Source organism: Hemicordylus capensis, chromosome 1 (assembly GCF_027244095.1).
Source record: "Hemicordylus capensis ecotype Gifberg chromosome 1, rHemCap1.1.pri, whole genome shotgun sequence".
In the NCBI taxonomy this organism is placed as follows: Eukaryota; Metazoa; Chordata; class Lepidosauria; order Squamata; family Cordylidae; genus Hemicordylus; species Hemicordylus capensis.
In genome coordinates this window covers 349,542,338-349,569,679 of record NC_069657.1, presented here as the reverse complement: position 1 = coordinate 349,569,679, position 27,342 = coordinate 349,542,338, and the positions used below count along the sequence as shown (strand labels likewise).

Genomic DNA, 27,342 nt, shown 5'->3' with positions numbered 1-27,342 from the left:
ACAGAAGAAATGAAGGTATATAATGAATCCTCATAGGGATTCATTAAGAGGAAAAGTTATTATACACCAAAGAATCCAAACACTTGAAAAATAATGAATGCACATTTTGCTCCATAACTCCACTTCTACAAGGACTACAGCTTAGCTTTTTTAAAAAAATGAAAATTGGGGATCTGTGTTATGAGCCAGCGTGGTGTAGTGGTTAGAGTGCTGGACTAGGACCGGGGAGACCTGAGTTCAAATCCCCATTCAGCCATGATGCTTGCTGGGTGACTCTGGGCCAGTCACTTCTCTCTCAGCCTAACCTACTTCACAGGGTTGTTGTGAGGAGAAACTTCAGTATGTAGTACACCGCTCTGGGCTTCTTGGAGGAAGAACGGGATATAAAATGTAAAAATAAAATAAAATAATAATAACAACTTCGAATCCCCATTGTTTCCTATGGCGGAAATGTTCAAAATAAATAAAAACTAAAGAAATTCCCCGCTGCCTTAAAATTTGGGTGGTAGGTGGAACCCATGGGGGCCTACCCACCACCCATATTTGGTGCCCCTAGGAACTTGTTAAGTGGTCCGAATCCGAATCAAAGCAAAGTAGATACAAATAAAATATGGGGTGATTTGGAGGGGGGTAGAGTTGGATAAAAAACAAATCAGGAGTGATTTATTTTGGGCACAAATCGAATTTTAAAAAAATTATTTGTGCACATCCCTAGTCTACACTATGTTGGACTGATCAGCCTGACAGTGGGAATTTACAGGGAAGGCAATTCTAGAAAGGAGAGGTTAGAAAACTTATGCATAAAATTAAGATTTTGTCATATTTCATCTTGGATCAGTCCTAGAGTGTGTCAACCATGAAAAGAAGCTTCTAGTGAAGCTCCTCCAGCCTAATTCCCAGTGTGGTTTAGAAATTTAAACAGTTTGTGTGTCATTGTGCAGCTATTCCGATGTCTTTTATCTAATGCAACTGTTCATTAACTTTAATAAACCTCATCTTTGATTTATTGTAACTAGATATGGAATGTTGTGTAGTTAAAAGGATAGAAGTCAACCATTCAACTTTAGGCACTTCCATTTCTACCTGAGATGGTGTTCCTTTTCTATTTTTTCTTACCCACTCGACAGGGTTTAGGGTGAGAAAGGCACTGCTGGAGTTCCTAAGGAAATGCAGACCAGACTGGCAGAAGAGTGAGAGGGGTTTGCTTACAGGCTGGAATAGCTGAGGTCAGAGCTTTGATGCTCAGAACTACGGCAAGTGGAAACTCATTCAGGACAGTTTGGGAGCTGCAGGACTCACCTGGGCATTGACAATGGAAAGTGGGCATATCAGGTATATTCAGCAGGAAAACATTAAAAATGCAATGGAAACTATTTGGACAAGATATCAATCATGTTCTCCCTGGCAATATAACACAAGTGCCACAAACTGTTCTCAGTATTGACTTCTTTCTTACAGTTGATATAGGAGAAGAAAAATGAGGACAATTAAACATTGATAGCATAGCTGAACATAGTTAAATATGTATATGTGGTTGACTTCCTACTGTAATACTATTCTTTGTAAGCATTGTGAGGGGCTGGGCACAAGGTGTGCACAAGCAACTCACTTCTGCAATGGTAACACTGTAGAGAATCCTCTTATAGAACATGAGAAATAGTTTTTTGTTTAGACCCTCAAAAATGAAAACTGATAAAAGTGATTCAATACTAGGAACAAACTGATATAAAGTGTTATTTAATACACATTACTCTGTATAATCTTCTTAAAATGTATAATATTAATATGATTGATAGACAGACAGACAGACAGACAGATAGATAGATAGACAGAGACATAGGAAATGGCTTTAGCTTGTGGTATATCTGTTATTGCCTTACAGATAATTTTAAGGAAAATAAGAAGTTGATCAAACAATAGGTTTACTAATTACTTTGTAAAAAAATTAACAAATGCTTTACTATTTTATATTACTCAATTATAATATATATAGTCAAAAATACTCTTAAATTAACAAAAATGAATACCACCACCTTATATTTTGTCTCCATCTTAAGAAAAAGATTTAATAATTTCTTCATTTGTGAGTTGCAACTGAGGGCAACATTGTGTTATTATCCACCAGTTTCTAAAGGACATACCTCCAAGTCACTGTCAGGAGGTGGAGATGGGTTATTTTTTCGCCCCCTGCCTCTTGATTTTGACCCAGAACTCCTACATGTTCTTTCATCAAGGTCTTTGATCGGTGTTGAAGGACTCTGCACCGTGTCAAACTCTCCTGCAAACAAAACAATTAATGAAAATATAATGTGATCAACATAATACAAAGGATTTCCTGCTAGGGTTGCGCATATTGTATTTGTTCTGTTTCGATTTGTACCAAATCCGAATCAACCCCATTTTGTATTTTGTCCGAAATTAAGCCTTCCGAATCACCCGTTTTGTTTTGTATCCGAATTAATTCGAATCTGAATCTGAATTAATTCAGATTTAAAAATGGGTCTCATGGTCAAAAGAGTGGGTGGGGGTTATAGTGCCCAATGAGTGGAAACTACTACACAAATTTCAAGGGAATTGGGCAAATTGCTGATTTTTGGTGAATTTTTGAAGTTTGTGTGTCTTTCAGATTTTCCCCATAGGGTATGATGGAGGTTTCAGGAAACGTATAGCTTCACGTGAGGGGGAGGGGTGGCCCAGAGTGGAGTGTGGTTGGTAGTAGTGCCCAGTTGGTGCAAGGAAGCTACCACAATTTTTTCAGAGGAATTTGGCAAAGGGCTGATTTTTAAAGAATTAATGAAGTTACATGTCTTTCAGATTTTCCTCATAGGGTATGTGGAGGTTTCTGCAGTCCCTTAACTCCACTTGAGGGGCACTGGGGTGGCCTGGAGCAAATGGCAGTGTAGTGCACATAGGGTGCCAACCACCCACATGGGTTGCCAACCCATGAAGTATAGGGTTTTGTTGTTCTAGAGGTGTTCTGAGAGTAGATTCTCTAGTATCATATGAGAGTGGATTCATGGTTTTTCATTAAAAAATCTCATTTGCTACCAGAGAATCTAAACTCAACACCTCAGAAACAACAAAGCCCAGTACCCCAATGGGTTAGCAATCCAGGGGGTTGGTTGGCACCCTCTGTGAACTACACCACCACTTGCTTCGGGCCGTCCCAGTACCCCCCAGGTGGAGTTATGGGGCTGCTGAAACCTCCATTATTCCCTATGGGGAAAAAATCTTAAAACCACGTAAACCTCAAAAATTCCTAAGAAATCAGCACCTTTGCCCTATTTGGAATCTGGGTGCACCACCCTTGGGGCACTGCCACGCAACCCACTGTTTTGCCCCCAAAGCCCCACATAAACAAGTTGAAAGAGTGAAGAGAATGATGAACAACAACGACACTTAATTTTTTGGCAGTTATTTGAAAATTTTGCAGCTGGTGGGAGCCTGTCCCTGTGGCACTAGGACAGCAGCACAATCCATTTGTGGATTCAAGCATTCTTTCAATAAAAACACTCCCTCCCCATGGAATAGTGACCACAGGTCATTTGAGATAGCAGTATAGACCAATGAGCCAGTGTGGTGTAGCTGTTAGAGTGCTGGATCAGGACCGAGGAGACCTGAATTTAAATCCCCATTTAGCCATGATACAAGCTGGGTAACTCTAGGCCAGTCACTTCTCTCAGCCTAACCTACTTCACAGGGTTGTTGTGAGGAGAAACCTAAGTATGTAGTACACCGCTCTGGGCTCCTTGGAGGAAGAGCAGGATAAAAAATGTAAATAAATAAATAAAAATAAAATAAAACTGCCTTGGTACTATGGAACAGCTTCAAATGTTCATTTAACTGAAGTGTAGTGAGCCACAGCCCAAACAAATCAGCCTACTGAACAGTTACTGAATTGTTGAGATTTATCATCACTGCATTTAAGAAAGTGCAAAACCATGGATCATGGTTACAAGAAAGAGATAAGCAACTGAGATTCCTGGGAATGTCAACAGATCGAAAGGGATATTCCCCACCCCCCTCCTTTTGTCTCCTGTAGTCCCATGTGGATGACCTGGCCCTGCAATGGCAAAAGTTGTGAAGCCCTGGCTTAGACATCATGTCCCACCAAATTACATTGTGGCCTAAATTACACTAGACTGCTCAACTTGGGCAACAAAACTTAGACACCACTATATAAAAATCAGAAGAAAAACAAAATAGCTCTTCAAAAGACCCCTGAACAAGTCAAGGGATTCTTTCTAAACCTTTGGAAAGAAAAACCTGTGTAATTTCAGAACTTTCCTAATCAGCATCTCGAAAAGCTTCTCCACAGAATTTATACCATGGCTTTTAGCAAGAGCTTTGGAATTGCACTGGGCTCTCAAAGATATTTGGGTATTTCTGTCTCAAAATGCTGTCTTCCAAATCTCTTTGCAAGGTCAGTTTGCATTTCAATCACACTGAATACAACACATACAGTACTTAACTAAACCATTGATGCTCAACAGCTTTTGGCATATCTTATCTTCTGCTAATCACTCAGTGCCTCAGCTGGAGTGGAGAGAGTCAGAGAAGTCAATTTCAATTGTAATGCTTTTCCAAAGAACAAAGCAAATAAATAAATAAATAATTCTGTTCGAAACACAGTAATTTCAATTTGGAAACAAAAATCTCTGGTTTTTAATTCTTGATTTTGTTTTGGTTACAAAACCTCTGAAATTGCTATTTTCAGGAACAAAACATTTTGTACCCGAATCGAAATGCACAAGGCTATTTCCTGCACAGTTTTATCTACCACTGTGAAACATACATGCAGCATGTTGGGAGGGTGGGGTGGAGAGGGAGTGATCAAGAGTTGTCATAGCAACCACACATGGAATGTTCGGGGAGGTATTTAAATAAGGATAGTTGGTGACAGAGCATTGGTTAGTGAGTTGGAGCTGGGAGTTAGGAGAGTAAGGTTGGACAGAACGAAGCTGAGAGAGATTGATATTGAAGCTATTCTGATTATCACCAGAAAGCAGGCTAAGGGAGACGAGCCCACTTCCTGGTGATCATCGGAACCATCGGGCTCACAGGCAAACCTGGTGATTCCAAGGCAGCTAGCCTGCCTAATTTCCCCTCCCCTTAAAGGGGGTTAACGGAGCAAGCACTCCATTAACCTTGTTTTTCTGCTCATGTGCTGCTGCGGCACGCGGTAACACATGAGTAGACCTCTGACTGGGAGGCTACAAGCAGTCTCCCAGGCTCGGGGGTTCCCCCAGAATGCCCTGCACACTCATGCAGGGCATCCTGGGACTTCCGCGAGCCAAGTGGCCCCCGATCCCCACAGCTCCCACCAGCTCCATGACGGATCCAGTAGTCATGTGGGCGGCTGATCTGACTGCCCAGGGATCCACGGGCAATTGTCTGCGAGGAGAGAGGGCTAAGCCCACTCTGCCCACAGACCACCTCAAGGTGTATCACACTAATCATGTGAAGCACCTCCCTTGAACAAGGAAGATTGTTCAGGGGTTTGTGAGAGACTTAGTCAGTGAATGTGTGGAGACTGTAGAACTAGCAGTATTCTGATGCAGTGCTCTAGAAATCTGGAGTGTTAAGCCTGGGAAATAAACCTTGAGTGAGAAAGGTGCCCAGAAAAAACCCTCCTAGCAACAGATAGAAAGGTCTGGGTTATTTCACCAGGTCTGCAAACCAAGTTTAAATACCCCTGTCCCAATTTATATACCTCCCTAAGCATTACAGTTATAAAAAAGAAGAAGAAAAGAAAGAGTCCAACAGCTGACTTATTTAGCAACATTGCAGAGAAATGTATGTGCCCTGCCGTACAAAGATATTTATTTCAATCCTTTGTAAATAAAAAACTTATTCTTATTTTGTTCTACTCTTTAAGCCTTGTTTCTTTTATGCACTGAACATATACGCCTATCCTGCACTCCCGAGGCTATGTGACCAAGGAGTTAAGTACTGAGAGCAGGGTAATAAATAATCGTAAGGTGGCAGTGAAACAAAGTAATAAGAATAAGCATAGAGACCAAGTTGGTGTAAAATAATATAAAACAAATCACATCCCTGGACTTGGGTGGGTCTGTTAAAATAAGGTGGGTCTGTTAAAATAAGGTGCCCCCAAAAGATTTTCAAATAGGAATTTGATGTGCATATACATTTCCTGTTGTTGCTAGTGGAAGTAGCCCAGTTGGCTCACTGGGCTCACCAGAAAAGAGTTTTAAAGATAAGCTAATTTAAAAGACGTGGATTTGGGGTGTTTCAAAGAATGCTTCTGATAGTATGGAAAGGACATTTTAAGGCTCCAGCTGTGAAACCTGTGTATTAGGAACACAGGAAGCTGCCTTATACTGAATCAGACCATTGGTCCATTTGTAGTGGGCAGCCAGCCAACAATTATAAGGTTAACATAAAAGGTGGTTTTTCCTTGACTGACAGTCTGTAGCCTCTAGGTCATGACCCAATTGGTCAACAAGTTGGGCAGGGCTAAAGGGCTCCGGAGGGTCTTCTGGGAAGAAGAAGGTGTGCCTACGTGACTGAGAAGCAATTAAGTCTTGCCAGATTCTCTCAGGGTGAGTTCTGCAAGTCCCTTGGGTGGGGGTGTGTGTGTCAGGGATTGTAGGTGTTGGTCTCACCTAAGTCCTGGTGAGGTCCAAGGGGAGGGAACCAAGACTTATGGCTTCAGTGGTTTAGATGTAGGAGAAACTTTTTTAGTAAGACTTGCATTAGAAGTTATTTTCTTTTGTGAGTGTTGGTTTGAATACCGAAATATCTGCTTTTGCAACTACCTATCTTCAACTTCAGTCTAGTAATGAACAACTTAAGCACCACCTGAGACCATCTGGGTGTTCTAAAAAAACCCTCTTGTAACCACTAAACTAACTCTCATTTGTAACCGTTACGCTAAAGCCTAAGACTGACTTTTCTTTTTTATAGTAAACTAATAAATTGTTTTCTTTGTTTTTACAAGCACTCTCAGAGTATCTGACTAACTCTGGGAGAGGCAAGGAGAAGCCTCTAGTTCACACTGCCTCAGCCAGAGGTGCTAAGCCTCCTTAAGCATACATAAGTGGAACCACATTTTTATATTTGCCTGCTAGAAAACTAGAGAGGGAATGGGAAGTTTTAGCATCCCTATTCCTGCCAGAGGTAACTTTGTTAACCAAGGACTGCTTGGTGGCAGCGAGATAATCTACCAGAGATTCTTCTTTTCTTTTAAATTAATTTTAAACCCAATCAGCCCATGAGGCTCAGAGAGGCATAGCTCAGTTACAGTCTCCTCTCAGATGGGCTGGGCTTGGGTTTGTTACACCATGTAGTTCAGTATTGTCTACACAGACTGGCAACAGCTTCTCCAAGGTTGCAGGCATGACACTCTCTCAGTCCTATCTTGGAGATGCCAGAGAGGGAACTTGGAACCTTCTGCATAGAAGTATGCATATGCTCTTCCCAGAGTGGGTCCATCCCCTGAGGGAAATATCTTACAGTGCTCACACATGTCTCCCATTCAAATGCAAACCAGGATGCACCCTGCTTAGCATAAGGGACAATTCATGCTTGGTATCACAAAACCAGTTCTCCTCCCATTGCCAATGGGTTGATCAAGGCTGCTCCTTTTAGACATTTGTGCTGGTGATCTGAGGTGGATTCTTTGCTATCCACTATTAGAATAGAAGTCAAGAGTGGATTTTTATCTACCATAAAAATAGAAGCCAAAACTGGTATATCAGGGTACTAGTGCTGAGACCCTTCTGAAATCCAGATTGCATACATTCTAATACTTCCATGGTAGAACCTTTGAGGTCATCAACCACCAAACTGATGAATGGCTAGCTAGGTTGCCAAACCTCAGCCGGGGGTTCATTGTCATGGACAATGCCTCCAATGTCACCAAGGTGGTAGAGCAGATGGAGTATGTGAACATTCTGTGTACACACACTTTAACTCGCTGTGTCAGACACCACTGGCCTCAAGGAGGTCAGTGTGTCCAGAGAACAGGGTTGCCCCGCCAGCAGGTGCTGCTGCCGCCGCCATGGCTGCTCTAGTGGAGAAGTCCCACAAGATTGCAGCCCATTTCCACCAGAGCAAGAGCCCAGGCACATGCTCCATGAGCGGCAGCGTGAGCATTGCCTCCCTCACCATCTCATCTCCGGGGATGTAGAGAACCAGTGGAACTCTATCCTCCTCTTACTTCAGCAGGCAATGGAGCCCTCGATAACCTGGCCAGGAATTGTGACTTGGGCATGTGTGATCTCTCTAACATGGAGTGGAAGCTCATGACCAAGATGGTGTTGGCACTCGAGCCCTTCCTGTATGCCACAAAGGGCTTGTGTTCCAATGCCACACCTCTGATCCAGGACCTGCTTGCTGCGCTTCTCCTGGAGAAGCTCATGGGTGAACTCCAAGCCTCACTCACCACTAGGGACAGCCAAGCACAAGCTGAGTACTAGAGCTGTCGAATGCTAGCGAGGAAATTAGGTGAAAAAGAGGAGTACGCCCTTTCTTGTCTATGAGACCCAACTATCAAGGGCAATGCTGTATGTGCTGACAACTTGCCAAGGTGGAGGGACTTCCTCGTCAAGCGAGTTAGAGGAGGAGGAGGTTTGGAGGCTCAAGGACAAGGAGGAGGGTGATGGTGCGCCCCCTGCCCAGGGTGCATTCCACAATCAGCAGACGTGCAGGTCGGCCCTCCTTTCCTCCCTCCTCTTCCCAGTCTAGGTATCCCAGTTGGCAGCGCCAACACAGAGGCAGTTCCTCCCATTCATTCCATTGAGTAGTTCAAGTGGGTGTGCCTTGCCACCTTTCCTGGGGTGTGAGAGTCTTGGCCAAACAGGCCCTGCATGAGTGCTGAACAGTAACTGCAGGAGCCAGTAAAGTCACAGAGATGGACCATGTGCAGTTCTAGGCAGTGGGCCACCAAGTCTGGCCAGACATGGTGACAGTTGCAGTATGCCTCCTGTCCTGCCCACTGACCAGTGTCCAGAGCAAGCAGGTGTTTTCACGTGCTAGAAACACGATGACATCCCATTGCTCCCTGCTGGACCCTAGCTTGGTGGAGCAATTGGTCTTCCTCAAGGTCAACCTTTCCTGCTACTGCCTACACTGAGCTCAAAGTGGAGGGGAGTGAATGACCCATAGTTAACCACCCGCCTGCCCGCAACGCTCTTCTGCTCAACCCACCCTACCCTCCCTCCTTCTTTCCAAAGACATGTCACAGCATGCAGCTAGTGCTGTAACATGACTCACCCACACATGTACCGCACCGGCACCACCTGTGATGCTGAATATCTGGTGCCCCTGGCCAGCAGCATTTGGGGAGCCATTGGCACACAAACACACACTAGGGTGAGATATGTGTGTGTGCTGTGTGGAATTTAAAATGTATAAATGTGTAAATCCGAACTTTCCTATGGTGTCCCTCAGAGCTCCATATTGTCTCCAGTGTTGTTTAACATCTACATTGAAACCGCTGGGAAAGATCATCATGAGATTTGGTGCAGGGTTTTATCAATATGCTGATGACACTCAAATCTATTTCTCCATGTCAACATTATTAAGAGAAGGCATAACCTCCCTCAGCGCCTGCCTGGAGGCAGGAATGGGCTGGATGAGGGATAACAAACTGAGGCTGAATCCAGATAAGACAGAGGTACTTATTGTGTGGGGTTGGAACTCAGGAGATGAACTTCTCCCAGTTCTGGATGGGGTCATGCTCCCCCGGAAAGAACAGGTATGCAGTCTGAGGGTGCTTCTGGATCTGAACCTCTCCTTCATGTCCCAGGTTGAGACAGCAGCCAGAAGTAATTTTTATCATCTTCAGCTGATACGCCAGCTGCATCCTTTTCTTGAGATGAATGACATAAAAATGGTGGTACATATGCTATTAACCTCTAGGCTGGATTACTGCAATACAGTAAGATAATGTGCATCTACGTACGCCTTTGTACATAGTCCGGAAACTACAGTTGGTTCAGAATGCGGCAGCCAGGTTGGTCTCTGGGTCATCTAGGAGAGACCATATTACTCCTGTGTTGAAAGAAATACATTTTCACCATGAGCCCCACTGCCTGTTAAGATCATCTGGACAGGTTCGTCTGTGGTTGCCGCCAACTCATTTGGCAGCTACTCAGGGATGGGACTTTTCTGTTGCTGCCCCTGGACTTTGGAATGCACCCACTGTTGAAATAAGAGTCTCCCTATCTCTGGCAACTTTTAAAAAGGTACCGAAGACACATTTATTCACCTAGGCTTTTAATTTGATTTATGGCTCTAAATTTTTATTGTTGGTTTTAAATGATTTTAACGTTTAAATAATTTTAACGTTTAAATGATTTTAATTTAGTTTAAATGTTTAATTTAGTTTTGATTTTAATTGTTTTGTTTTGATGTAAACCACCCTGAACTATTTTTGCAAGGGCAATATATAATTCAATCAATCAAATAAATAAGTTGTAAAGAGGTTTGTGTAAATAGCTACAGTGGTCCCTCGACTTACGAACTACTCGACATCCGAATTTTTCGACTTACGAACGAAAAAAGTGGCCGCACGCTTACGAATTTTTTGACATCCGAACGGAAAACCGTTGGCGGTTTTAGATGCGGTTTCCTCGACTTACGAATTTTAGATGCGGTTTCCTCGACTTACGAATTTTTCCGAATATTTCCCCCCGAAAACTGCTTCTCCCATGGCGCTTTGCGTATGGGAGGCTTTAAAACCCCTGTGCCATGCTTCCAGACCTCTGTGGGTTGTACGAGGCGTGGAGTGAGGAGGTGTGGAGCGGCGTTGGAGAGAGAGAGAGAGAGATTTGGAGCCAGTTGGAGTTGCTTGGAGAGTGTTGGAGTTTCTTTTTCCTGCAATTCTCTACTGCTGGAAAGGTACTGTAGGTTGATTTTCCTTCTCTTTACTGTGGGGGTTGCGGGGGGGGGGTCTTTTGTGTGTGTGTGTGTGTGTGGGGGGGTGTTCTTTCCATGCCATGTGTAAAAAAAATTTCTTTGCCTGTGGTCCTTGCACCTTGATGCTAAATTTTTCAGGCTGGCCATGAGGTTGTGTTTAGGTTTTCTGAGCAGGTTTAAGGCTCCTTTTTGCTTTCTGGCCTTTCTGCTGTTTTAAGAGTTCTTTTTGGTTTCTGCTCTTTGCAACTTGATGCTAAATTGCATGTCTGGTTAAACTGAACTTTTTTCCATGCCATGTTAAAGTGCACTTTCTGCTCTTTTGTCTTCAGGATCCTAATGATGTTTTTTTTTCTTCCTAGTGTTTGTGGCGTCATGGCACCAAAGAAGCCAGCAGAGTCTGGGAAGCGCAAGAGGGAGCTGATTCTCATGGAGGTCAAGCAGGACATCATCCGCAAGCATGAGCAAGGCATGCGAGTGGTGGACCTTGCAAGAGAGTACGGCAGGAGTGCTTCGACCATTGCGACCATCCTCAAGGACAAGGAGAGGATTATGGGTCATGAGACAGCCAAGGGTGTCACGATCCTTACCAAGAACCGCCCTGCCATCATGGACGAGGTGGAGAAGTTGCTGCTGTGGATCCGCGAGAAGGAGCGTGCAGGGGACACTGTGACTTTGGCAGTCGTGTGTGCCAAGGCCAGGGCCTTGCATGCTGACCTGATCGCCCAGCAGCCAGGAACTTCGCACGAAGAGTTCAAGGCAAGCCACGGGTGGTTTGAGAAATTCAAGAAGAGGTCCAGTATCCGCAGTGTCGTCCGGCACGGAGAGGCTGCAAGTTTGGATCTGGCTGCAGCGGAAGAATTCACCACCGAGTTCTTGGAGACCGTGACTGCTGAGGGCTACCTTCCGGAGCAGGTCTCCAATTGTGATGAGACCGGCCTCTTTTGGAAAAGGATGCCAAGGAGGACCTTCATCACACAGGAGGAGACCAAGATGCCTGGCCACAAGCCGATGAAGGACCGCCTCACCCTCCTCTTCTGTGTAAACGCCAGGGGTGATCTGAAGGTAAAGCCTCTGCTGGTTTACCATTCGGAGAACCCCCGTGCTTTCAAGAAGCACAAAGTCAACAAGGAGAGGCTGAGCGTCATGTGGCGGTCCAACGCCAAGGCCTGGGTCACACGGGTCCTGTTTGTGGACTGGGTGAACCAGGTGTTTGGTCCAACAGTGAGGAGGTACCTCCAGGAGAAGAACCTGCCCCTGAAGGCCATCCTCTTGATGGACAATGCGCCTGCACATCCTCCTGGGCTGGAAGAAGACTTGGTGGAGGAATTCAAGTTCATCCGAGTCATCTTCCTGCCACCCAACACCCCCCCCCCTCATCCAGCTGATGGACCAGCAACTGATTGCCAACTTTAAGAAGTTGTACATGAGGGAGCTGTTCCGGCGTTGCCTGGACATGACGGATGGGTCAGGCATCATTCTGGCTGACTACTGGAAGCACCATTTCGATATCGTGAGCTGCCTGCAGCTCATCAAAATTGCATGGGACAGTGTCAGCCAGAGGAACCTCAACAGTTGCTGGAAGAACTTGTGGGCAGCCTGCGTTGCCTCCACTGAATCCAGCACACAGGAGCAGGCTGTGGTAGAGGAGATCGTCTCCCTGGGGCAGACCATGGGCCTGGAGGTTTCAACACAGGACGTGGAAGAATTGGTCGAGGGACACAACCTTGAACTTTCCACCGAGGACCTGTTGAGCCTGCAGGAATAGGAGCAGCAAGGGGTGCAGCCAGACACACCTGAGGAGCAGGAGGAAGAGCCAAGGCAGTTGCCTTCGTCGTCTTATAAGAGGGCCTGCGAACTGTGGGGAGAGCTGCAGACCTTTGTGAACGATCTCAGTGAGGATCAGGCTGCAGCCCAGGAAGCTGTGGAGCACTTTGATAATGTGGTCGTTGCCCCATGGCAAGCAATGCTCCGCAAGAGACAGAGGCAGCAGACCATGGACCGGTTTGTGGTGAAGCAGGCAAGGCAGGAGGAAATGTTGGCTAAGGCTGAGGCATGCTGAGTATGCCTGCCTGCCTTTAAAGTGCCCTGAAGTGACCTGCATCAGGTCCCAAAAAAATGATAAAGTGCTGTTGTAAATGTTTATTGTTGAAAAGTAATGTTGCGGTGCAGTTTGCATGCCTTTAAAGTGCACTTGATAAAGAGTTTTGCACAAAAAACTGGGTGTCTGGGTCTTTTTCCTAGGCTCCGGAACGAATTAATCCGTTTCCAATGCATTCCTATGGGAAACCGCTTTTCGACTTATGAACTTTTCGACCTACGAATGTGCATTCGGAACAGATTAAGTTCGTAAGTCGAGGGACCACTGTATATCGAAGTGTCTCTCTGTGTGTGCTTGTATATGGCTTCCTATTTCCTTTAGTTGTAGCTAGCACTCACACACACACCAAACATGCATGCACCGCCAGTGATGAGTCAGTGGTCTGGTGCCACCACATGCCTGAAAGCCTGTGGGCTCTCAGCAAAGATGTGGTGGCTCTGCCATTCTGAAGCAGACTTTCCTTCATTTTAGCATGCACCAAGAGAAGAAAAGAAGATTTATCAAAGTGCATTTTAAATTTTTATTACATGTCTAAAATGTGAGTTTTAAAAATTGCTCTCCTTTAAATGCCACTTTTTTCTAAATGGTTGCTTGAAGCAGATGCTTATGTTTAAATGCATAATTTAAAGTTTGCACAGGTGTAGGGTTTTTGTGGGTTTTTTTGGTAGCTTTGTGTTTTCCTCTGTGTGGGCTATTTTCTAGGTTTCTGTGGCTGCAGGCTTGTTGTTTTCGTTGTAGTTCCTGCTGGTTTTCTTAGTTTGCAGTTCTTGTTATCAGTTTCCACAGTGCATTGTTTAGTGGAGGTCATTTTAATTTGTAGGAATATTGAAATGTTTAGATTCTTTGATGTCTAATAACGTTTCCTCATAATGAATCCCTATGAGGATCCATTATACGCCTTTGTTTCTTCTGTTCATTTTGACTATCATTGGACAGCGCCTACTGTCAACTGCCATGTGTCAACTACACCACCACACACACACACACACTGTGGTACTCAGTTTATTTTTTAGGTATTTTTGAAATGTTTCGATTCTTTGGCATCTTCATTACACACCTTCATTTCTTCTGTTCATTTTGACCCCACTGCTTTGCACATGGGGGTGGGGAATTAGTGGCATCCATTGTTCCAACTACCCCCTCAACCCACTGGGTACTCAGTTTATATTTTAGGAATTTTTGAGGTGTTTAGACTCTTTGGTGTGTAATGAATTCTCATAGGGATTCATTATGAGGAAAGGTTATTAGACACCAAAGAGCCTAAACAGTTGAAAAAAATTCTAGAACATTCATTCATTCCTTTAATACATTTCTATACTGCCCAAAACACATGTTCTCTGGGTGGTTTACAAAACAATAAAAACAGCCAATAACATAAACCAAGTAGTACCCCACTGCCTTGCAAGTGGTAGTGGGGTGTAGTTGGCACATGGCAGTTGACAGTTGGCACTGTCGAAAAGACAGTTGAAATGATGGTGTGTAATGAGTCCTCATAGGGCTTCATTGAGGGAAAGTTATAATACATCAAAGAATCCAAACACTTGAAAAATAGTGACTACACATTTTGCTCCATAACTCCACTTCTACAAGGGCTAGAGCTTAGCTTTTAAAAAAAAATGACAGCTGGGAATCTAGGAAAATTAATAAGAGGGAACCGAATCTTGAATCGATTCAAATCTAATCAGGCGCGATTCAATTTGGACCTGAATCTAGCCAATGGATCACAGGGGTGATTTGTTTTGTCTCCAAATTACCCCAATCAGTTAGATTTGGGTACAAATCGATTTGTACCCGAATCATTTTACACATCCCTAGATGCCAGCATTGGATACAATATTTCCGATTGTTCACAACCCTAATAAATAGGCTCTCCAGGTTGAGTTGTATACTCTGTTCTGGAAGATTCAGAGTCAAAAAACACTACCAGAGTTTCTTAACAGCACCTGTTAGATGTCTGTTACATGGAACATTTCTGGATGTGGATGCCTGAGACTGTTGGGTCTCCAAATTTCCTTTCACTAGAAGTCTTCAAGCTAGCTGTGGTAATGTGGCAATCAGTCCATAAGTCAAGCTTTCTAGGGTCGATGGAGCCACTATTATTGCTGCTATGAACACCTTGTGCTCAGTAGAAATGGCAAAAAGGCGCACAGGAACCTTGGTCAGATTGATACCACTCCAAATCACTTTCTGGAACCTTCCCCAAGAAAATAAATTTTCTACTTGATCACTGGATTGGAAAGGCAAAGAGATGACCTCGGAATTCAAGGTTTTCCTTTGCCCATATTAACAGCTCACTTATCTCTTTATGCAATGTAGGGGTATGCACACCCCCATCAAGGGGTGTAGGCTCTCACATCATATCAATAAACCAGGATGTACTGATCCCTAATATACAGCATGATGCAGAACTGAGGCCTGAAGTCACTTTTAATCAGTTGGTATTCTTGAGACATTCCTTGTGGGACCAAATGCTTTGAGAAACCAATTGATCACCTGATGAGATACTATTTAGGTGCAGACAATGAGCTTTCCACCTAAAAAGTATCACATCAGTCATAATGAGGACCCAGGGAGATCTCTGAGGGACATACCTCCTGGAGTATTTTATTTTTTATTTACATTTTATATCCTGCTCTTCCTCCAAGGAGCCCAGAGTGGTGATATGCAGTAGAATGCGGTTCAGAGACCATCTGGAGGAGACATAGAAACCTGTAGAACCAACAGGCATGGAATGTGGGTTGCATCACTACCACCCCCTGGCAGGATGTCATCAAGCCCAGTAAGAGATCCATGTGCTCTTGCAGAATCACTTCGGAGGAAAGCTTGAGAACAATGGTTTCACAGGTGACAAACACATCTCACCCAGGCTTGTTCCAGCCTGTTTGTAAGGGAGATGAATAGATCATTCTTCAGGCACTATAGCACCTTTTCAACACTGGATATCCCCCAAGTCCAAGATGACAATCTGGTCAAGATATCATCTGAGTTTTAGAAGTCTGTAATGCCATTTAATCTAAGGTGGACCCACCAATACTAGCAGAATCCCAGGGGCCAAGGTGAACCTCCAATATGGAGTATTCACTTGGCGCTGAAACAACATTGGCGTGGAGGAGATTAACCTCCTAATACAAGGAGTTCCACAGCCCAGCTACCATAACCAAAAGTATCCCATTCCACACTCCTACCAATTATACCTCTGATGGTGATACGTCATCTTCAGAAGGCCTACTCAAGACCTAAGTGGACAGGAAGGATCATGCATTAAATTCTGCTGCTGAGGGAAGGAAGTGGGGCTAGTATGAGGCAAAATTAGTTCTGAGGAAGGCCTCTCAGGCTGGACCGGTGGAAGACCTCCTGAGAATTTTGGTATGAAGCACAATCATTGCATTGGTGATCAGGCTTGTTTCTCACTACTGCAGGTAAAGGACATGGCCTGTAGGCTAAAACCCTAGACCACAGACCAACTCTGAGTTGTGAGAGGGAAACGTCCTAAAATTGTTGTCTTGGCTTTTGTTGGTGCTGTGGTTGCTTTGTTTTGTTGTTATGCTCTCTCTACCAGGAGTTCCAGAAGAAGTCTGCTGCCTGAACCTGAGATAGCTTATGGGTATGTGGGGAAGTCTTCCTCTCAGAGGACATCAGATATAAACCCTGAATAAAACTCAGAGGAAATGCCAATGAGCAGAGTGCCCTGTTGCCATTAGAGAGAGAAATGCAGATGCCTTGATCAAGGAAAATCATTAATCATCAAGCAATCATGCTTAAGTTCCATTGGAAGTAATGGGACTTGCTTAGTTGCAACTATCTTGTCTCTTTGATTTCAACCGAACTTAAATACATCTTTCTCTGGACCAAGGCAAAAGTAATAATAGCTCAGTTTCAGGCCTTGCAATATAAAGCATCCTTATGATGTGACTTTCCAACTCTTGGAGCCTGAATCAGAAAAGATATCCTCAGAGGAGGCAGCCACGTATCTTATTCAGGTATGGTCTCTGGAATCTCAGCTATGGAAGTGACCCAGTTATATGCTGGTGAAAACTAGGAATATCAACCTTAGAGAACTCCCCTAACTTGGTTTCTGCTGAATCAGCTATAGGCCCATTGAGTCATGCTTTGACTTGTCCCTCAATACAGACTCTACAGGAAAAAGCTAGAATAGAACACAGAGTGTCCAGTACAGAACCTCCATTTTCCTAGTGCTGCTCCCAAAGAAGGGTTCTTTAGGTATTAGGCTTCAGTAGTGCTCCATGAAAGATGGGCTGCGGAATCAACTAAAGAAGATGCTACAGTAGTATGAGCCTGGATGTTTTTGGTGCAGCACCTATTTTGTTTTACTCATGTTTTAGTGCTAGCTACCTGGCTGTACAGTTCAGGAATTCTGACGCAGAACCTATTGCTCTGCCTATGGCTTCTACCTTGCTTGGTAAGATCAAGAACCTAGGATGAAACTAAACAGATATGAAAGGCACTGTTGTATTTGTTGCTTTTCAACTTTGTAAAGTTGGAGGACCCTGATCTTGACTGAGACTGTAAGTTTTGGATTACTGACATTTTTAGTATTTAACTTTGTTATTTAATTTATTTTCCTGTTGATCTAATTTTTTCCCTTGTTTACTACTTTGGAATCCTTCAGGCTGAAAAGTGCAATAAAATTCTTTAAAACAAATGAGTAAAACCAATGGAGAGTCAGTCCTCAGACACAAGGGGGGAAATATACCATGCACTTGGCATCACCAAATTTTTTTTTCTGGTAAAGCATTTTGACATGTTTTTCCATCCATCATCAGGAACGCTGCTTAAAAATTGAATCATAACTGCTGAAGATATTTTTCTGACTCTTAAGCTATAGGGATTGTTCCAGGCCTGATGAAATTTCTTAGCTTGGGAAGATTTCCAGTAATTTTAGTGAGGGAATTCTAAAGTGCTTAAAGATTACAGTCTAACTGTATTCTGAATCAAAGGCTCATACTAGCATATTGATAAGTACTTAAGCTAAAGTGGAAATTGCTTTTATTATTTTTGAATTGTTTATGTGAGGGAGGACCCCAAATTACTCAACTACATTCACATAGGTGGCAATACTTAAATTTGAGTTTAACAATTATAAATTGGGCTGGAATATAAATTATTCCTTGAACCTCTCCTAGACTGACTGTGTTTCATGTACTTAAAAATAGTCATGGTTAATATTAAATCACTGAATCTTTAAAATAAGAGGAAATAGTCCTCAAACTTGTACCATTAATCTGAAATGTGTATGATGTAGCCATGCTGATCACTCTGTGGTTAAAGAACTGACTCATTTGGATGAAGAGATTTCTGAAGTAAGGGTGTGCATGGGCCACAGTTCAGGCCCTGGTCCAAATTCAGACTGGTCCACGGTCCGGTGAACCAGAGCCGCATTACTAGCATGCATGGGCTGCTGCAGGAAGCGTGACAGCAGTAGGAAGCTGCCTGGGGCAGCGATCACATGGGTAGGGTCCTGCAACTGTACTTTTAAAGGTGCTGCTTGCTGCCGCTGTCCCCCCTGCCCCACATGCAGCCTCGAACTGCCAGACCAGTCCATGGTTCAGCCAGACCGGGCCAAACCACAGCCTACGCTCAACCCTATTCTGAAGGGTATACAATGTCCAATGTGCTCATGGGTCTTTCCTAGCCTCAAAGGCTGCTCCATTTACATTGAAGAAGTAGATTCACCTCTGCATGTTTTTATGCATGTACATCTGTTCCCTTAGTAAAAATGAACAGGAAAGACCATGGGGGGGGGAGCTCCACAAGTGTACCAGAGCAAATGTAAAGCTTCAGATTGGGGTAATTCACCTCATCAATCTACAGTATCCATCCATCCACCCATCCATCCAGTCTATCAACCACTTGAAATGTATATCCCTTGGCAGTATACACAATACAACAAATGTAAAAACAGTTTTACAAAATAAAAATAATGGTGGGGGGGGGAGGGGAATGTTCCAAGGGGGACTCCTGACACCAGCAACAGGTTTTGTGGTAACATTGTTTCGAATCCTGGCTCAAATTAAGCCCTATTCACTATCATTGTTTAAATTTCTCACATATTTGAAAACTGCCATCATATTATCCTGTCTATGTTTCAGAGAAAAGCGAAAGAATATATTTGGGGGATATAATTACGTATGCGTGATTTCCAGCCCTACCCACTTATAACAATCCCAACTGTGCATATTGTTTTATCAATACAAGATAAAATTTGTTTTAGCTGTTAGTTGTTAAAATATATACTGAGTTGCTCCACTTTAAGTAATGTTTCAACCCACCTGATCTCAATTATTGTAATTCCCCTATCTCTGCTCCACAAAATAAACAAATAAAAGTAATTTGTAGTTTCCACATTACATTAGTCATTACCATTTGCCCTAGGCTTCATTTTTGGACCAAGTTTGTACATAATCATATAATTACCCATTAACCAGTATTTTAACTAATCATGAGTTAAAATACTGTATCTTGTATGTTCTGGATGTTTAGAGCCAAGTTTATTTCATTAAGCTAATCTCTAAATCAGAATAGCCAGCTGTCTCCTACTTGAATGAAAGGTATGATTCTATTTTCAGATTGCAGAAGCCACTAAATAGTGCATAGCTCTTTGAGCAACGGTAAGTTTAATTGCTTGATCTGCTTTTTACAAGTAGTTGCAGTTCATCTCAATATTTTATTACCCTTAAATGGATTTTAAACTTCTCGTTTAATTTTAAAAATGATAACTGGCATATAGACAAATAGTGCCAGTCTTCTGGTAGAAAAATGCAATATTTTAATGAAGTGACAAATACAAGACATAAGGAACAAGGTGTTAATGCTTATGACTTCTTAATGCATAACACATTTGTGAAGCACTATTTGAAGCATTTAAAATATGTAACAAAACCCTGTTCTATTTAGAAGTATTAGATACCTTTTCATCCTCTTTGATGAAGAGATTTGTGTAGTTTGAAAATTTGCATTCTCCTATACCAGAAGAAGTTAATCCAACCAAAGATGTTACCTTCTCTATTTCATATGGCAAACATGGAAACAGTTATTAAGGTCTTACCTCAGCAGGGTAAGAGCAGGAAATCCCAGGTAGAAAGGCCCATGGGGTGCCACATGATCCACTCCTATCCTGCTACTCCAGAACAGGACTACTCTGTCATTTAACCTTACCTTTAACTAAGGTAAGGGAGCAGCCCCATCTTACCTCTGAGTAGGGTTGTGCATTTTGTATTTTTTCTGTTTCAATCTGTACCAAATCCAAATCAACCCCTTTTTGTATTTTGTCCGAAATTAAGCCTTCTGAATCACCCGTTTTGTTTTGTATCTGGATTAATCTGAATCTGAATTAATTTGGATTAAAAATGGGTCACATGGCCAAAAGAGTGGGTGAGGGTTGTAGTGCCCAATGAGTGGAAGCTACCACAAAAAATTCAAAGGAATTGGGAAAACAGCTGATTTTTGGTGAATTTTTGAAGTTTGTGTATCTTACAGGTTTTCCTCATAGGGTATAATGGAGGTTTCATGAAAAGTATAGGTTCACGCGGGGGAGGGAAAGGGATGGCCCATAGTGGAGTGTGGTTGGTGGTAGTGCCCAGTTGGTGCAAGGAAGCTACCACAATTTTTTTTCAGAGGAATTTGGTAAAGGGCTGATTTTTAAAGAATTAATGAAGTTACACATCTTTCAGATCTTCCTCATAGAGTATAATGGAGGTTCCAGCAGCCCGTAACTCCACTTGGGGGGCAACGGAGTGGCCCAGAGCAAGTGGCGGTGTAGTGCACATAGGGTGCCAACCACCCACATGGATTGCCAACCCATGAAGTACAGGGTTTTGTTGTTCTAGAGGTGTTCTGAGTGTAGATTCTCTGGTAGCATATGAGAGTGGATTCATGGTTTTTCATTAAAAATCTCATTTGCTACCAGATAATCTAAACTCAGCACCTCAGAAACAACAAAGTCCAGTACCCCAATGTGTTAGCAATCTGGGGGGGGGGGCGGGTTGGCATCCTCTGTGCACTACACCACCACTCGCTCAGCACCACACACACACCCCAAGTGAAGTTATGGAGCTGCTGAAACCACCATTATTCCCTCTGCGAGAAAATATTAAAGACACTCAAACTTCCCCAAATCACAAAAAATCTGCCCTATTCCTTTGGAATCTGGATTGTGGCAGGCACCCCTTGGGACACTTCCACCCAAGCCACTGTTCTGCCCCAGCAGACCCCTTTCTGCTCCAAATCTGCCCCAAAGACACTCCAACTTCGACAATTCCTAAGAAAGCAGCCCTTAGGCCAATCCCATGGGAGTCTGGGTTGTGGCAGGCATCCCTTGTGGCACTTCCACCCAAGCCACTGTTATTATTATCTATATATTTAATTCTCTTGGGACATGCGTGCCCAGGATTTGGTGGTGGAACTCTCGTGAAAAGCTGCGAGAGTTCCGAAGTGAGGACTGAGGAGGAGAGGGGGAAGAAATTGCGGGCACTGGCCTCCGGCCAGCCGGCGGCTGGAGGAGCGGGGAGAGAAAGGCGATGGTGGGTAGCAAGCTGGGGAAGAGAATGGCGGTAGTGGGCAGTGGGCAGGGGAGAGAAAGGCGGCGGTGGGCAGCGGGCGGGGGAAAGGCGGAGGCGGCGGGCGGCGGGAGAGAAAGGCAGCGGCGGGCAGCGGGTGGGGGGAGAGAAAGGCGGCAGCAGGTGGGAGAGAGGGGAAAGAAAGGTGGCAGCGGGCAGACAGGAGGGAGAAAAAACAGCGGCAGCGGGGCCCTTCTTGGCCACCCACTGTGGCTCTGTGTGTGGGGAGGAACGGGAGAGGAGGAGGGCTAGAGAGCACGGGCCAGAGGGAAGGGGAAGAGAGAAGAGACCAGGGGCAGGAGGAAGAGGGAGGAGGAAACAGCCGGCCCCAAAGTGCCACACAGTTGCTCTGGGCAGTGTTGGCTAGTTATTATTATTACATTTATATCCCGCTCTCCCTCCAAGGAGCCCAGAGTGGTGTACTACATACTTAAGTTTCTTTTTTCACAACAACACTGTGAAGTAGACTAGGCCGAGAGAGAAGTGATTGGCCCAGAGTCACCCATCTAGTATCATGGATGAATGGGGATTTGAACTTGGATCTTCCCGGTCCTAGTCCAGCACTCTAACCACGACACCATGCTGGCTCTCGCAGCAGACCCCTTTCTGCCCCAAATCTGACCCAAGGACACTCTAACATTGACAATTCCTAAGAAAGCAGCCCTTAGGCCAATTCCAAGGGAGTTTGGGTAGTGGCAGGCACCCTTGGGACACTTCCTCCCAACCCACTGTTTTGCCCCAGCAGACCCCTTTCTGCCCCAAAGACACTCCAGCTTTCACACTTTCCAATAAAACAGCCCTTACGTCAATTCCTTTGGAATCTGGGTTGTGGCAGGCACCCCTTGGGGCACTCCCCTAACCCACTGTTCTGCCCCAGCAGACCCCTTTCTGCCCCAAATACACTCCAGCTTTCACATTTCCCAAGAAAGCAGCCCTTAGGCCAATTCCATGGGAGTCTGGGTTGTGGCAGGCACCCCTTGGGGCACTTCCACCCAAACCACTGTTCTGCCCCAGCAGACCCCTTTCTGCCCCAAAGACACTCCACACTACACAGCGTGGTGTAGTGGTTAGAGTGCGGGACTAGGACTGGAGAGACCAGAGTTCAAATCCCCATTCAGCCATGATACTAGCTGGGTGACTCTGGGCCAGTCACTTCTCTTTCGGCCTAGTCTACTTCACAGGGTTGTTGTGAGGAGAAATGTAAGTATGTAGTACATCGCTCTGGGCTCCATGGAGGAAGAGCAGGATATAAAATGTTTTTTTAAAAAAATCCTAAGAAAGCAGCCAATTCCATGGGAGTCTGGGTCGTGGGAGGCACCCCTTGGGACACTTCCACTTAAGCCACTGTTCTGCCCCAAATCTGCCCCAAAGACATTCTAACTTTCACAATTCCTAAGAAAGCAGCCCTTAGGCCAATTCCATGGGAGTCTGGGTGGTAGCAGGCAATTAGAGAACTTAGTTATGTGGAATTACATAGCAACTGGGCAGGAGCTGAAGTATGGAACTGATTGGGTCTTTAACCTAAATACGAAGGTTTTTCAAGATCTCTCCAGGAAATTGAGTGGAACACCCAAACAGACATTTCATATTAAATATTATATTTGTAGGGCTGCCCCTTTGAGTCCATTGGCCGTGAACATCTGGAAACCATACTTGTAAGTGTAGAAACTGAATATCTGCTTGGAATTAAGCTCATCGTAGCCCAGAAATTAAAATATTACTGCATGCACTCTTAGCTGGTCCAATTGTAAAAGAAGAGCTACTTCCCAATGTGTTAATAATAACCCAGCAGCAAGTGTATGCTTTTTGCTTTAACCAAGCATAATAGCTTGTGCCTCCCATATACCTTGAAAGAGACTTGAAGAGCGGTGTCCTTGCTGGCATTTTGTTAATTTGTTTTGTTTTCTGCAAGGGCTTATATATTTTAAATGCAAACAGGACAGGGCATGTGGAATCTTAATCATTACACACAAAATAATAAAGAGGGCGAATAGGGGGGGGGGGGGCAGGAGGAAAGGAAGTCTTGCAATCTCAGCAGCCCAGACAGAGTTGACAATGGATTGGCTGCTCTCAACTCAACTTAATCATTTCATTCTCAGCACACAATTGCATCACAATACAGTGCATTTCTCTTAATTAAATCGCCCCAGGGAATGTCATTGTCTTCATTTGTCCCTTTTTGCATATCTTATCTTCTGCTATGCTAATCCTTCTGACAAACACTCAGTCAGTTGCTGCTGAAGGGACAAAAAGGACAAATTGCAATGCAATTGCAATGCTGAAATGGAGCTCCGAACTTGTCTGAAGGGTTTTCCGAAGTAAACAAAATTCAGATCAGAGAGGAGGTCATTTCGGTTTGTAAACGAAAATAATCGGAGATCTAATTCTGGTTTCGATTTGTAGACAAATCATACCAAATTGCCATTTTCAGGCACAAATCGATTTGTGCCCGAATCAAAATGCACAAGCCTACCTCAGAGCCCCAATTGCGTGCATGATCAGGGCTGTTTGCAGCAGCTCCCAGCAGCCCGGCTGGCTCTACACCATAGAGTGCTGCCTATAGAGCAGCCAGGAAGTCAGGAGGTGCTGCATACATGTGGGTAGCCTCTCCACTGCTCACACAATGCGTTGTGGAATCCCTATTTGCAGGCTGCCCCAACTGTGTGGGCTCACGGTGTGGCAGAGCACTGGAGGCCCTTGCTCGTGTGGGGGGAGGTAGGTATACTCCTGCCTTCCCCCCAGCCCTTCCTAGCCACCATGGATTTGATTCATGTGAACAAGCTTATCCTGTACTGAAATATATATATTTCTATATTTGACACATATTTACTGTCTTTCAACCTTATCAGTCATTTCCAATCTGGCTCAGTTCTGCAAAAACAACAGCAAATGAATATGTTCACATGTATCTCCATGTAATGGAAGATGAGCTATGATCCTGCATAAGTTCTGTAACTCCCATGTCACACTGGTCACATAAGCAGACTGTTCGCATGAACATCTTTTTGCAGAAGTGAACCAGAGGTTGATTATTAGAACTGTTTCAGTTTATTTCAAAATAAACACGCTTTTGCTTATTTGTTGTGCATAGTCTTTGTTCTTCCTTCAAGGTTGTGCTTTGAATATTTCATTTCCCAAGCACGATATTTTGTACATGAGATAACACAATACATATTAAAACTCATATATTCATTGTTATTCTGATTTGTGGGTGGAATGTAACTGCATGAATATCACACCGACACCAAACATTTTGTTATGAAATTGGTGACTAGAAACAACATCACCTGAGCTCCATGATCCTGTACATTTTGTTAAATTTTTGTTATTGCTTTGTAACAATTTTGTTAAATTATTGTTTAAAAATATTTCACTGTACAGTACTTACTGTATGTCTTGCTTTCAATTGGGAAGCTCAGTAACCTACCTCATCCAGAGCACTTTTCATATCTGTACCTTCTTAGCTTCAGCAATGCTGAAACATTAGTTGCTCCTAGGCCATTAACAAGGTTATTTTATTATTTTTTTTAAATTTTACAGGAGTACCTGACTAGCCTCTCTCTCTCACACTCTCTCTCTCTATTTTTCTTTAAAGCTCAGAGCAAACATCACTAAACCTTTCTGCTCATCTAGCATCTGCAGCTGGGATAGAACACTATGGTAATTCAAATACTTGATGGAGTTTCACATAAAGGCAAAATCATGGTTTGGGAATGCTTTGACTACTTGGGTTGTTTTGGACATAACAGCTAAACAGGTATCCTCAGATCTGAACTTCAGATTTTGTGGCTCTCTCCGCCAATGCCCCAATTACTCCCAGGGCAAATTTTAGTTTGCTGTTAAATTAACTACAATTCATGCTTGTTTCCCAAACCTGAATGGGAAACTACAGATGGGTGGCTTCTTCTGGGTTTGTATCCAATTGGCATATAAAACAATAAAAGCATGTATCAAGAACAATGATCTCCTAACTCTAGTTTAACTGCACTAAGATAACAGAGCATTGGTGTTTGTTTTTGTGAGCTTTAGTGTTTGTTAACTGTTATCAAAAAATAAAAATCCTTGCAGCAATAATAATCATCCACTTTGTTCTCATTCTGCTTGTGGAAAGTCGGGTCCAGAGAAATACCTCTCCAATGCTGGGCTTACCCAATAAAGAATCACCAAGTGGAGGAGCATTAACTGAGATGTGGCACCAAATGAAAGTTATGTACAGTAGATCATTACTTTCATTACACTAACTCCTCTGAACAAGTAAAATGCCTGCACAAATCTGTCTCCACACTGTAACATGGATACCATTCAGAGGGATTTAGTCTTGATTTATGCAGGGATCTGTTCTCCTGCACCTCCATTAATGGGGTGGAGAGCTGGACTTGCAGTAGTGAGCATGAATTGTCCCCTTTGCAATGAAGGTTTGCCTTGGTTTCCATTTGGTTACATGCAAGCACTGTCTGCTGTAGAATATTCTCACAGGAAATGGGGCCATAGCTCAGAGGTAGACCATCTGCTTTGCATGCAGAAGGTCCACGCTTCAACTCCTGGCATCTCCAGGTAGGGCTTGAAAAGACTCCTACCTAAAACCTTGGACAGCCACAGCCAGTTAATGTAGACTATACTGAGCTAGAAAGGATTAATGATCTGACTCGGGAAAAGGAAGCTTCCTATGAAATTCTAAACAAAAATTTTCAAGAATTTGTTTGCTTTCATGTCCTCTGTTCCTGACCCATAAACATCAGAGCCCAACTAAGTCTAAGTATATTTATTTTGCAGGAGCAGGACTCTCCTCCACTATCCCAGCTTTCCCTGCTCTTTCTGTTGCTAGAATTCAAGAATGGGCACACCTTGGATCAGGATTATTTTGGATCCTGACATTGCTCCAGATACAAAACAACTTTTAATACAGTTAGGGAGGCTGTTTCACTTGGCTGAAATGTTCCCTCACTTGGTGTAGATCAGGCTTGCACAACATAAGGCCCAGGGAACGGATTCGGCCTGCAGGGACTATTTTATAGGCCCCCGGGTATCCTGCAGCAACACAGGAGCTGGAAACTGCCTTATAGCACCATCCTGTGCACGCTTTCTCAGAAATATGGTCCATGGTGTGCCCAGTGAGGTTTACTCCCATATAAGCATGCCAAGCATTGCAGCAAGAAAGCAACAACAATTTAGGGAGAGGAGAGGACTTTGCATTTGTTTGAGGCTGGCATGCACTCTAGGGGCCACACTAACTGTAATAAACCTCGAATTGAAGGGGCCCCACTGATTGAGCAGGGACTAAACCACTATCTCTGGCCACTATCCTTGGTTAACGCTATGGGTCCACTGACAGGGGGAATAGGTCCACAAGTAACTAATAATATTTAATTTTAATGAAATAATGTACTAAAAATTTGGCCTCAGCCCCTGCATGCTAAGTTGTGGATGGGCATTTGAGTTGTGCAGCCCTTGTGTAGACAGACTCTAAAGCAGCTTTGGGGTATGGCAGGAGACTAATGAAAGGAGAGACTATGTGGGGAGCAAGTGCATGTTGGGAGACAGGCAGGGAGGCAGCTAAAGAGATATTCTTCCTGAAAGTCATATAATGAGTGGGTCTGAACAGACATGAAAATGGGGCTGGAGACGATACTGCCCTCTTCAGGCAAGTACACAGCCACAAAGAAAAATGGGGGAGAGATTCAGGTGGTTGTGGGGGCCATGGTGGAACCTCGAACAGAATGGAGGTAGTGGGGAAAATGCCCCCTCCCCCAAGTAGCTTTCTACAACAGTAGCTAAGGAGCCATG

At 43.9% G+C, this 27,342-nt stretch overlaps 1 protein-coding gene across 20 annotated transcripts in view; it reads right to left on the bottom strand.

The window, feature by feature from the left end:
* Nucleotides 1-27,342, bottom strand: part of EYA4 (EYA transcriptional coactivator and phosphatase 4) — a 224,044-nt gene that overhangs the window by 42,918 nt on the left and 153,784 nt on the right. For all 20 annotated transcript variants that reach the window (XM_053287739.1, XM_053287860.1, XM_053287848.1 and 17 more), the window contains one exon: nt 2,142-2,278. In XM_053287739.1, the coding sequence (XP_053143714.1) occupies nt 2,142-2,278 (137 nt within the window). The remainder of the gene's footprint in view (nt 1-2,141; nt 2,279-27,342) is intronic.